Source organism: Lissotriton helveticus, chromosome 1_1 (assembly GCF_964261635.1).
Source record: "Lissotriton helveticus chromosome 1_1, aLisHel1.1, whole genome shotgun sequence".
Taxonomy (NCBI): Eukaryota; Metazoa; Chordata; class Amphibia; order Caudata; family Salamandridae; genus Lissotriton; species Lissotriton helveticus.
In genome coordinates this window covers 1,773,555,998-1,773,569,133 of record NC_136057.1, presented here as the reverse complement: position 1 = coordinate 1,773,569,133, position 13,136 = coordinate 1,773,555,998, and the positions used below count along the sequence as shown (strand labels likewise).

At 41.2% G+C, this 13,136-nt stretch overlaps 1 protein-coding gene across 1 annotated transcript in view; it reads right to left on the bottom strand.

Annotated features, from left to right (window-relative positions):
- Window positions 1-13,136, bottom strand: part of GRIN2B (glutamate ionotropic receptor NMDA type subunit 2B) — a 493,334-nt gene that overhangs the window by 118,029 nt on the left and 362,169 nt on the right. Inside the window, exon 3 of the mRNA XM_078640153.1 lies at window positions 252-366. Within this exon, the coding sequence (XP_078496279.1) occupies window positions 252-366 (115 nt within the window). The remainder of the gene's footprint in view (window positions 1-251; window positions 367-13,136) is intronic.

Here is a 13,136-nt window from a genome sequence, read left to right as displayed (position 1 = left end):
TTTGAGTCCTGAGACAGATCTACTTTAGGTGTGTTTATGGGGCCTCATTTCAGAAAGTTACCCTATGCCAAACAATACTGATTGTCCTCCTGCAGTCTTGAAAAAGCATAACATGGGTAATGAAATGCAAAGTTGTTCTAAACAGTGGGCCCCAAAATATGCTTTGTCCACAATCTCAAAAATCCTTAAGATGACTTCTAATGATGAATACCCCATCTAACCTCCCCAAACAAGAAAGGTCCAGTTCCTACCCGTTCCCATTTCCGCTCCTTGCTCAACAGGATTATGACCAGCTTGGGATGCATTTGGTAGCCATCTTCACTGAAGGACAAGTTTCGGCCCTCAAAGGTCACGTTGATAAGATATCTGAAAAGTAAATACGTTTTTGAGTGATTTAGCAGTTTATAAATGCTGGACAATTCATAAACAAACTGACCACAGAAGACTAGAGTTTCATAAAGCACAATATGAGCATTGCATGTTACATAATTCAGTGAATTGAAGGCAAAATAGTAAATATCATTAGTTACGATAACAAGACTGGATACAATAGCTCACAAGGAAAGGTACCATATAGTATTGTATGTTGTGAGAAACACTGGCAAATAGCATAAAGTAGCATTATATAACATCACTTTCTTTTAACAAATGACACCTCTTTCTGACATTACATAACAAACACACATGTTATCCTATAGCATACCATAGTAAATGACATAACAAAAGACATCATAGTAAAACATAGCATTCTGTACAATATCATAGGATGGAGTAAGATCAGATACATCATTTTAAAAGATGGCTATGTGAGTTAACAACATTATGGTGTACCATGACATAAATAAAGCAAAACATGCAAAACGTTCAATGAACACAACACAAATATAAGCAACTACATAACAAAACACAGTATTAAACATTCACTATAAATAATGCAAAATCGGCAATGCAAAAGAAACTATGAAAACAAATAAAATGCAATGCAAAGCATACAATACAAATTAACACTACATTTAAAAAACTTTATAAAACAGGCAATGAAAATAAGACAAAACAGTGCAAACCATGCAATGGTAGCAAATGAAATTGTGATACACAAACATACAAAGAAAGTAATGAAAAGCACACCAGGCAAATAAAATATCATAGAATACAAAACATGCAAAAAACATTTAACAATCTCAGCACAAAAAAATCCAAACAGAAACAGTACAAACACAAAATAAATACAAAAATACAAAACAATACAAAAATAAGCAAAATAAAACCTACAATATAAATTAAACACAATCTCAAATCACACACCAAATAAAACAAACAATGCAAAAAACAAATTACTGACAAAATACAAGACCAAGAAAACAAATCAAAACACAATATTTAGCACACTGTACACAACACTTCGAGATCTACAAAATCTACCATAAAAACCGACATCATGAATAATACACAAAAAAGAGACTACATATCACACTAGACAAAACAAAACACACCATACAAATAAAACAAAACACAACATATAAAATAGACAACACAAAAACACACTGTTCAAACATGCTAGAACAGAAGCATAATGAAATACAACAACAAAAACTACAAATAATTAAAACATATTGGTTGTTGCCAATGACTTAAGGAAATCTCCAATAATAGAAAAATGTCCACTTAGTTTTTCTTTGACATAGACTCTGTCATTATGCAATTCAAATGTATGTATGGACCTCCATGCACTTTTATTTTTTTGTAAATGTGTCAGGGCTTTACTTTACATTTTAATGTGAGAGCTTTTGATTCATGCCTTCCCTTCTTAATGAGAAACATAACCACAAAATGAACTGCTGAGCACCAGATTTTAAGAAGAACCATATCTGGTGTACCATACACACAAGTGGTACAACAGCACAAGTAGATAAAAGATGAAGAAGCAACAACTAAGTGCAACAGTTCACGCAATCACTGTTCTTCTTACATGTTGAGTTTTCAAAAAAGGTATTTTAGAAACACATGCGTAGTGCTAAATAAATGACTTTGAGTTTGTCGGGCCAAAGTGTGCTCAAAGCATGAATATAAAGATACATATCCATAGACCACCGGCTATTGTCAAACATATTGTATAAGTTATAATATTGTTGTTTTCTAAATAATAGATTTCGACCTCTTTGTTCCATCAATTTAAATACTGTATATTTCTGGGCAAATGTTTTACTGTCAACCCATGGAAGCAAAGTATGCTGTGCTGTACAAACTCACAAATGAAAAAAACACTTAAAAAAGTGTGTCCACATTACTGGAACACTAGTGCAGAACATGCACACAGCACTAAAACTGTGTGTGCGTGCCTGTCTGTACAGTCCTCTTATATATAAGCAGTGTACGCCTCGAAAAAAGAAGGTGTGCACACCTCTCAGACACTGTTCATACACACCTCATATAATGGAGCAAATACTGTAGTCTACGCACACCACTACTAGGGGCTCATTACGTGTGTCTCAAAACATACCCAGTAAGTTCATACCCCTGAAGTTAATATTACTGGGGTCCCATTAATTCTGGAGTTGTTAAGTTAGCGGGTATTTGGGGTGGACTTCTGAAGTTCCACTGAGAAATGGGTCATTCGGTTGTAAATCACTACTTGAGATTGGGGAATCGGGGGTAGGATGGGCAGGCTTAAGCTAGAGGAGACCGCAAGGTCTGAATCTGATTTTGTGAGAAGAGGTAGTCTTAGATGTCGTCTGCTTAATGTCAGATCCTGGCCTAAGCACCACCTGGAAACCCAACTGTTAATAGAAACTCATGATTTAGATGCGCTGTTCATGACAGAAACGTGGACACACCCTGGCTCTGACGTGGAACCGGGATTGGCTTGCCCACCTAGCTATAAAGTCTTCCATAAGCCTTGAACCAGTGGTAGAGGAGGTGGAGTGGAGGTTATTTTTAAAGAAGTATGGGACTCGCCCCTTTTGACATTGACGAGTTAGAGGGCATTGAACTTCTGGGATTTTCCATAAAGGATCTAAAGGGACAAGTGCTGACCGGCATTGTCTGTTTCAGACCTCCTGGGACAGCTAGCCCTCAACTACAACAGGGGTTGATTGAAGTCCTGAGTAATCTGGCATTGACCCACTCTAGACTGCCTATTTTGGGGGATTTTAACTTGTGGCCTAATGGGAACCTGGACTCTGCCTATAATAATCTTATTCAATCCTGTGGGAATTTAACCTACAACAATGGGTTACTGAGCCTACACATCAGGGGGGACATGCGTTGGACCTAATATTTTCTGATGAGCAGATAATGGGAACAGTGGATGTTCTCACCGGTGTGCTGGTCCGACCACCATCTGATTGCTTTTCAGATATACAGCCCCAGGATGAATACAACGATTATTAGGGAAGTTAGGAATTTTCAAAGTAGGGATTGGAAGGGACTCCTAAAAAAGGCAATGATATCTCTAATATTTCTGATCAACGAGGTTTGTGATGTAAACAAGCAGGTGGAAGAGAACTACGCAACATTCTATGAACAAGTAAATACTAGGTTGGACGAGATAGCTCCAGTAAAAAGTCATAAAAAATAGGCAGACCGTCAGCCCTGTGGTTTAATGAAAAATTGAGAAACCTGAAACTGGGCTGTAAGCAAGCGGAAAGGAAATGGTGAAGGGAATATGCAGATGAAGATAAAATCATCTGGAAGGTGGCAATAGCTAAGTATAAAGAGGACATTTTTATAGCAAAAACACAGTATTTTGCAGATACTATTCTAAAGGCACAAAATAGTATTAGAAGTATTTTTAAGAGAGTAGATGGTACCCGATTGTTTAAAAAATGAGATTCTGCCTAGCCAGGAATTATGTGACTGATTAGCATACTTTTTTGAGGACAAGATCAGTAATATAATTGATGGACTCAAAACGGGTAATATGCCCAAGGAATTACCGCTTGTGATGAGAGCGAGACAGGAAGCGGTGGATAAATCATATTCCCTAGACCACTTCGATACACTATTTGTGGAAGAGTTCAATAAAATGGCCTTGGGGTCTCTTCCGGATCCCCTTTGGACCTGCTTCCACACAAAATCTGGAAGGAATTGGCTCCAGAACTCTTTCCGATACTTTGGCAAATCTGTAGTCAATCCCTGACTACTGGATCTGTGCCAACCTGCTGGAAACAGGCGCTGGTGATACTCCTCTTGAAAAAAGCATCGCTTAACCCTGCTTGTCATAAAAGCTACAGACCCATTTCTCTTTTACCATACACAGTTAAAATACTGGAACGATTAGTCAGTAAATAACTCTCCCAGTTCTTAGAAACTAATAACATTCTAGACAATGTGCAGGTTTGTTTCCATCCTGGTCATGGAAAGGAGACCTCCCTGGTGACCGTTATGGACGATCTACGAATGCGAGCAGACAAGAGACAGTCAGTTATACTGATTCTTCTTGACTTGTCTGCCGCATTCGATACGGTAAACCATGAGGTGTTTCTGTCCAGACTTGAAGAGGTTGGGGTTGTGGGCACTGCCCTGTAGTGGTTTCAATCGTATCTATCTAATAGACAACAGGCAGTAGACCTCCCCCATTTCCATTCCAAGTTTTCTAACATTTTGCACGGTGTCCCACAAGGATCTGCGATCAGTTCAATATTGTTTAACATCTATATGAGCCCTTTACTTGCTGTTATAAGGGCACATAATATCAATGTTGTGAACTATGCAGACTTATTCTGTCTTTAGAGGGAGATCAATCTGTTTCTCTCGAAGACTTTCATGCTTGTCTGCGGAACACAGCACTTTGGCTTAGAGAGAATTCTCTTCAATTCAACGCTGATAAGACAGAAGTCCTGCATTGTGCAGCAGGTAGAATTCCCCCTATACTCCCGTCTGATTTCTGGCCCATTCCCACTGCTACCCCATTGGTTCCCAGCAACATGGTATGCAACCTGGGAGTTATGTTCGATAATAGACTGACTCTTGAAAATCATGTGAATAAAACAGCTGGGAGCTGTTTTTCTTTGATTAGAGCATTTCGGAAGATCCTCCCGATGTTCTCTAAACAGGCTAGAACATTGATAGTTAGAAGTACCATCCTCAGTAGGTTGGATTACTGTAAAGTTCTGCTGCTGGAGTCTCCAAGATATTCGATCGAGAGACTACAGAGAATTCAGACCATGACGGCTAAGTTGACACTAATGAGACCACACTGCTCTTCCGCCTCTCAGGCACTCTCAGAGTTGCATTGGCTCACAATATCGCAAAGGATACAATTCAAGGCACTATATATAGTGTTTAAAGCTTTGCATGGCGCTGGACCCAAATCACTGCAGGACAAATTGACATTGTATGCCCCTCCCCGAATTCTTCGTTCCTCCTCGGCTAATCTGGTGAAGGTGCCCAGAGTCAGGAAAACTAAATCAGGAGGCAGGACCTTCAGCATGGCAGCTTTGCGTCTCTGGAACAAACTTCCACTTGAGATTAGACAAGTAGATGATCTCTTGACTGACTCCGGAATCTGGGGATCACGGTTCGATCCCCGGGGCCGGCGGCAGATTATCCCAGCACCATGTGACTCTGGGCAGTAGCTTGCTTAATCTTCCCGACGGCACCCAGCGCCTAGAGACCCTAACGGGTGATGGTTTGCGCTTTACAAATGTGGATTATTATTATTATTATTATTGCAGTTCAGAAAAAGGATAAAGACATGGCTCTATCCTCGAGTATGTCCTCTGCCATCTTTTTAATTCTTTTCTTCTGGTAACTGCGCTCCATCTGTATCTACGATAAGCTAGACATATGTATCACAGCGCTAGGGTACCTGTAGGGTGTTAGCTGAACTTTACAAGTGTTTATAATAATAATATTTTGGGGTCTGATTCACCAAGTCATTCTCTATTCCAGCTTATGTGCAACTCGCACACCCAAAGAGGTTTTGCCCGCTCCATTTGTGCCAGGTAAAAACTGGAGTAAATCAATTTTGAGTTTGTGCAACCAAGAATGGGCAAAAGTCCCTCAATTAGTACATTAAGCCTCAGGCAAGTTTATGAACCCCAGAACTGTGTATACATTGAGCACCTGATAATTATTGTGCGCCAGGGTATCTATAAATATCAGATTCATCATTTGTACTTTGGATTACATCCAAAGCAGAAAAAAGGCCAGCGTGCATAAGCCTCTTGTGCCTACTGTATACAAGTCTCTAATATACAGTGTGTAGACAGCACTAATGTACTGTATGCAAACATAGTTATAACACTGGGACTGATGTACAAGCAAACATATTTTCTGACTTACAACTTACTGACGCCTGCAATATAAGTTACTTAGAGCTGCATAAATTATTTACCAAACTTCAAAAACAGGGTCTATGAAATAAAAGTTTGTAACGTATGCATGCATAATTTATGCACTCTCAAGATTCCCCTTCCTTTTTGGGCCTCCCCCAAGTGTGTCAGGAGGGCGGCCATGGAAATACCACACAAATATGGCACACAGACATCTGGGTTATTTAAGAACATTTCTATGTAAATTTTCCATATCTATCTGCACACGTATGTTGCAACTGGAAGACCAGGATATAACTTGTTGCCGAAAGTGTTGGGTGTAGCACCTAGCACCACAACTATGCCAGGTGGAGGTGGGTAGAGAAAGAAAGGACGTCAAGAAAAATATGTGAGAGAAGTAAGGATTTTTAAAGTCCATTTAAAAAGGCCTCAAATTACCTAAACCCAAATTGACTTACTTCAACTACCATGTAAAATATGCACACATAGGGCTAGTGAAACAGTATGTTTAGTGAGTCATATACACTTAGGACTGTTCCTTACTACAGCTGTATGTTATGCCTATTTGGGAAGGAGAGGATAATGAAATAACCACTAACAAGTATAACATAGGAGCAGAGGTATAATTTATGACAGCCGTACATTTGCGCCTGTTTTAGTATACCGTTCCCACTGAGTGTATGCTATTTCGTTGGGCATAAACCAAAAATAAATATTTTTTATGTTCCACTAATACATGCTCTGTAAACACCATCAATACTCTGAATTTACTCACCACCACTCCTCGGTGCTTAGGTACCAATCAGGCACTGTATGTATGTAAATACCATTAATACAATTAATACATGTGTAAAAATCACTGCATTATTATATTGATTTTAATTTTGGAGATCTGATCTCCACAGATAACAGAACAATAGACATGTTTTTAAAAGGCAAACAGTTTTACATTAAACAGATAAATATCATCAATAGGAAAAGGACGGAACTACATACAATTAGCAAATATAATACATAGAAAATGAATAAAAAATATTTTTAAATATCGAAGCATGTAAAAATTACAAATAAGAAGGAAGCCACTGAATATCGACGGGAATAGAAATCCAAAGGTGTGAAACAGTAGCACAAAAACATTGATAAGAATAAAGGTGTGTAAGTAAAATTCGGTATCACGATATTGCAGTTTCAATATGTTGTGAAATGTCTACATTATGCAGACAATGATCTCTCACATTTTCGTTAATTGAGACGAGAAGAATTACATGTTTATCCCTAACAGAATATGTGAAACAAATTTTAAAGATATGGCATCTCTTTCTTCTGCAAAAAAACTTTGTAAAACGCCATTACTCTGATTTGCAACATCAAATCTGTTTTACTGACCTTATACCCAAATTAAAAATAATAAAATACATACATTTGCAACGTTTTCCATATAACTCCACAACATTTCAAGAAATGAAGAAGAACTGTAATTATTTGCAGCTTGGTTTAGAAAAAAGATGTCCCCTTTCACTGCAACCTCGTACTATCCTTGCTGCCTGTGGCAGCTGATTCATGAAAGCAACACATGGGGGAGGGGGGATTGTAAATGGGATAAAATAAAATCACGTACCTACCGGCTGGGCACCTGGCCGGCTGCGGCCTCTCCTCGTCCTCTTCCCGGCTTCTTGGGGGAGACAGGAAGCAAGAAACACCAGGGCTCCATGGCTCCTGCAGCCTATCACAACGCTGCAATTTAGCGTTGTGATTGGTCTGAGCGTGTGACACGTCGCTCAGCCAGGGCCTGGAGGGGTAGGCATGTTCACGTAGGCTGTAATGCAGCCTGCATGGAGAACACTGTATGTGAGCATGGCTGTTTTGGGCAGCCCGAGAGGGCCGGTCAAGCACTCATGCTCACATAGGGAGTGTAAACCACTACGCCTCCTGCTCTGAGAGCATCCTCGCCCCTCAAAGACACAGCACCAAGGAAAACTAAAATGGTAATAACCTCGAGTTATTATCATTTTATTTTTCCTTTATTTACACTGCAAAAAGCAGTGAGGCGACGATTCTCCGCCTTAGCAGAGGAGCCGCCACTGCTTGCTAGGCATGGGGGCTGTAGGAAGGGGAAACTTTGAAGCATGTGCGGCAAAGCTTAAAATCAGTGTGGTATTATGGGAGTAGCAAGGCACGTCAAACAAATTAGGGACCTGATCACGTACAATAGACTGTGGTCAGGCAGGCAGCAGAGTGCATGTCTCGCAACACACTTTCGTTTTGTGGGTGTCAGTGACACTGGAATGTATTTCACAATTCCAAATAGCCAAGTGTTTATCATGTACTCACCCACCCTTCAGTACTTTTTTACCATTCAGAAAACTGTTCCCCTGCATTGACTTCAATGGGATCTCCCGACACAAACAGCTGACCGCTCTCCATGAAGAGGTGTGACAGGACACATATTTACTGAAAGTGAGCAAAGTCAAACTGCAAAGAAAAGCATCAAACACTGCGGTCTTTAGCACAAAATATTACATTTTTTCACGTAGATTTAAACCTAAACTTAGTGTAAATGTAAGGTTTTTTTTTTAATTCTAAAAAAAAAATCGAGTGTGGCTCCTGGAAATCACTGTTTCTTACAGATATTCCATTTGTTAGCATTTTCTCATGTGTGATTGTGCATGGCGTATACATACCATGCGGAAATGATTAGCAAACATACATTTACAGTTGCTAACTTTTTCTTTTTCTTCTATCTTGAGGAAGTACTTTAACCCAATGAGGTACTCTTTTCATTGCAACATCGCCAATTTAGGGGGTGTACCCTCCCCATTCCTATCCTGTGTATTGGTTTAGTCCAAATGCCCACTACTCATCCATCTAAGCAGATTTACTACCATGTGAAATTACATCTTCTGGATGTAATCATACAACAGAGAAGAGAAACGCTGACCAAAACAAACAGCCTTAATTAGAATAGGAAGTGTTTATTATTATTATTATTATTAAGAAGTTTTGTATAGCGCTAGCTGGACCCGAAGGTATCAGAGCGCTTCACATCATGCACAAGAGTATGCCTTATCAGCGATGGAAGAATGATATCTTGGACACTCAAGGGGCTTTCTAATAACAAAATACATACAGATCATAGTGATTACACTAGATGGTGGTAATATGAGCATCTCTTACAGTTCAGGTGGCTTCCAGGAAGAGGGCTTTGAGTAAAGTCTTGAATTTTGGGAAGTGGGCGGTCATTCTGATGTGAGGAGGGATGGCGTTCCAAATCCTGGGTGCATTGCCTGCAAAGCATTTGCTTAAAGTTTTGCGTTTCCGCGGTTTCAATGGAATGATAAGAAGTGAGTTGGAACTTCTGAGGGTCCTGGACTGGCCAGCCCTTTTGAGTTTGGCAGCCAGGTATTCCGGTTTGCCTGTGTGGAGGGCTTTGTGTGTAAGGCATGCTGTTCGAAAGTTGGCTCGTTGTTCAATAGGGAGCCATTTCAGGTCTTTGAGCGCAGGGGAAATGTGTTCGAATTTCTTGGTTCCTGTGACCATTCTGGCAGCGGCATTGAGGGTGGTTTTCAAGGGTCTTAGGTGTGATTTGGCTGAGCCGGTCAGGGCTGCGATACCATAGTCAATTCTGGAGAGCACCAGTGCTTGAGTGGCCTGTTGAAGGTCCTTGGGAGGAAGGAATGGTTTTATTTTGTAAAGAAGTTTCAGATTGAGGAAAGCGCTTTTGGCGGAGTTAGCGATGTGTTTTTTCATGTTTAGTTTGGGGTCTAAGGTGATACCTAGGAATTTGACTGAGTCTTTTGGCTTAAGGGTGCCATTGAGGGCGTCAATGGCTTTGAGCCATTCTTCAATTTGGGGGTTTTCGTCTCTGTTGGAGATGAGAAGAACTTCAGTTTTTTCTTGGTTAAGCTTTAAGTGGTTTTGTGAGAGCCATTGTTGAACGTCTGTGAGCGTGTCGTTGAGTTTGAGGATGTCGTCCTTACAGGTGGTTTCCAGATAGAGTTGTGTGTCATCAGCGTAGAGGTGGAAGGGGATGTTGGAATTCCTGAGTATTGAGGTAAGGGGTTCCATGTAGATACTGAAGAGTTGAGGGGAGAGAACTGACCCTTGAGGGACTCCTCTGCTGACGGGAAGGGGGTCAGATTCAACGTTTTTGATTTTTACTCTTTGGGAGCGATTGTGTAAAAAGGAGGAGAACCAGTTCAGAACCGTCAAATCCAGGCCTGCTCTTTCTTGAAGGACTTTTAAGAGCAGCGAGTGATCGACAGTATCGAATGCGGCCGAAAGGTCAAGAAGAATGAGAAGGCAGCATTGGTCGGAGTCAAGCGATTTGTGTTAATCGTCTATGATGTTAATGTTGGCAGTTTCAGTGCTGCATCCTTTTCTGAAACCCGATTGGTGGGGGTCAAGGAGCTTGATGTTCTCTAAGTGTTGGGTTAGCTGTGGGAGAACACATGTTTCTAGTGTTTTTGATAACAGAGGGAGGTTTGACACAGGTCTGAAGTTGTTCATGTCTTCTGAGTCCAACCCTGTTTTTTTTAGTAGCGGCATGACTTGGCCGTCCTTTAGGCAGTCTGGGATAATTCCCGTGCTCAGCGAACTGTTGATGATTTTGCACCAAATTGGGGCTAGGGAGTGTTTCAGAGCTTTGGTCAGGTTTATAGGAAGCAGATCCAGGGAGTGTTTATTCACAGAATGTGTAGCACCATCCTCCCAGTGAGTGAACAAGCTGCTGATATATAGTGTGTTCATAACACATGTTAACAGCATGCACAACTATAGAATGCAGCAATGAAAACGTGCACACATCACTAGTAAACAGAGTGAAACCAAAGTATGCATATGGCACCAACTCCTCTTGTTTGCAGCCTTAGTTCTAAGGCATATTTTGAATTCATTACTAATAGAAAGTGTGTATACAATATGGAGACCCTACTATGTATACACCCCTAATACAGCATGTGCATACAACAGATTTAAACACGGTGCAGGCGCTGTTAATATACAGGGCTTACACCCCAAGAAAATGGTGCACACAAACTCCTTGACTTCTCCAAGGGCAGGCTAGTGATCATTAGCACTGTAACTTCCTCATGTACTTACCGATTTTCCACTTCTAGCATCAATCCAATTTAATTTCTGACTTGTAGGCATCAGCCACAACGGGGTACCCAAAACCTGTGTCCCTGACCTGGCTATGGTATTGAGTGATTTCCTCACTCAGAGTTCCATTTTTGGGGGGATATTTCTTTATTGACATTTTGAAATCAGTACTTCAACTACAAAGAGAATAATATTTAACAATGCATTTTTCAGTACCAACATCAATGACGATTGCGATAAATTAGTGAAGGAATACAGTGTTGTTAGAGTGGCACATACTATGTGTACTAGCCTATCAGCATAGTTCTTGAATAAGGGGATGAGCTCATGTATCCCATTCTCCAGGGTGTTGCTATATGCAAAGAAACAATCAAAGACAACTTGTGCAAGGAACACCGTGAAGAAAATAAAAAAGAACAATTCGAGAGTCCAGGGTCAGCGGCTATAGACTGACAGTGTGTAACCCAATGGATAAGGGGGCACTTGTGGAGAAACTCAAGGTTCGGCTCTGTCACTACTGGGGATCAGATGTTAACTAACCCTCAGACAAATAGTGATTCACTCTTCCACCTACAGTTCCACATGCATGTGGACATACGCAGATTCTCCTTCGACGGGGAGAAAGGTCTGGGTGTCAAGGAAATACCAGAAAGCCTCAACAAGGTCTTCCATTGGATGAAGGAGAGTTGTTGCTGTTGCTAGGAGGAGCACATCTCAGGGCACTTCCATTCACTTACTCCAGATCTCTGGCGGGTGCAACAGCACCAGTTACTACAGTGAGAACTGTTGGAGCTCAGGTTGGAGCTCAGGTAAGTGCCTGATTTGAGACAGGATCGACTTAGAAAACAACTATCCCTGGAAACCACATCCACTGTTGCATGTGGAACACTGGATACAATTCTCCACATTCTTGTTCCTGTCAAAGTTGCTGTTGTTCATTCTATATACCCGACACGCTCTCAACACATCTTCTGAAATTATGGAGGATCCAGACTCGAGCAGGAGAAGCTGTCTGCGAGGCTGGACTGGCCATTCTGCCACCCCACATTTCCCTGGTAGGCTTCAGATGTAGGGGGCTGCATTCAATGATGGATGGGTGGTCCTAACCAAACAAACCCCCCAATGGACCCATTCTTCTCACTGCTGCCTGCTCTGTGGGGCTGGTTTGACCATTTTACCAAGGCTGATTTTAGTTTCCTGCCTGCGGTGGTTTAACAAAAGCCCCACAATGCGGTGGCAAGCTCCAGGGGCCCTCTCTAGCACTGGCGGGTCCCTGGCCTGAGAGCTACGGACTGGGACCAGAGCATGGGGGTCCCCCTGCATGTAATTTCCAGGAGGACCCTCAACTTTAGTTGCGATACTGCCTGTCCACCTGGTATGTCTGATTCAGAAACAGGTTAGCCATATCACACCTGCTCTGAAAGAGCTAATCTGACTCCCTGTTGAAAACAGGTTTAAAGTAAACGTTCTGCACAAAGCCAGCTGAGGAAATAGCCCAGACTGTCCCCAAACCATAGTGTTGTGCTACGCCCTTTCTAAACACTCAAGGCCTTCAGACCCATCATCAACATACACCCAAAATCAAACAACCTCTACCAACAGCACATGCACACATACGTCAGCTACACTAGTAGCATAAACAAACTACCTTCACCAACATACAGAACAACCATGAGCATCCCCTTCATCAATAGAACACAAACATCAGTGAAGGTCACTAACAACAGCACACTGTTACAAGCAAATCACTTCCACCACAGAACG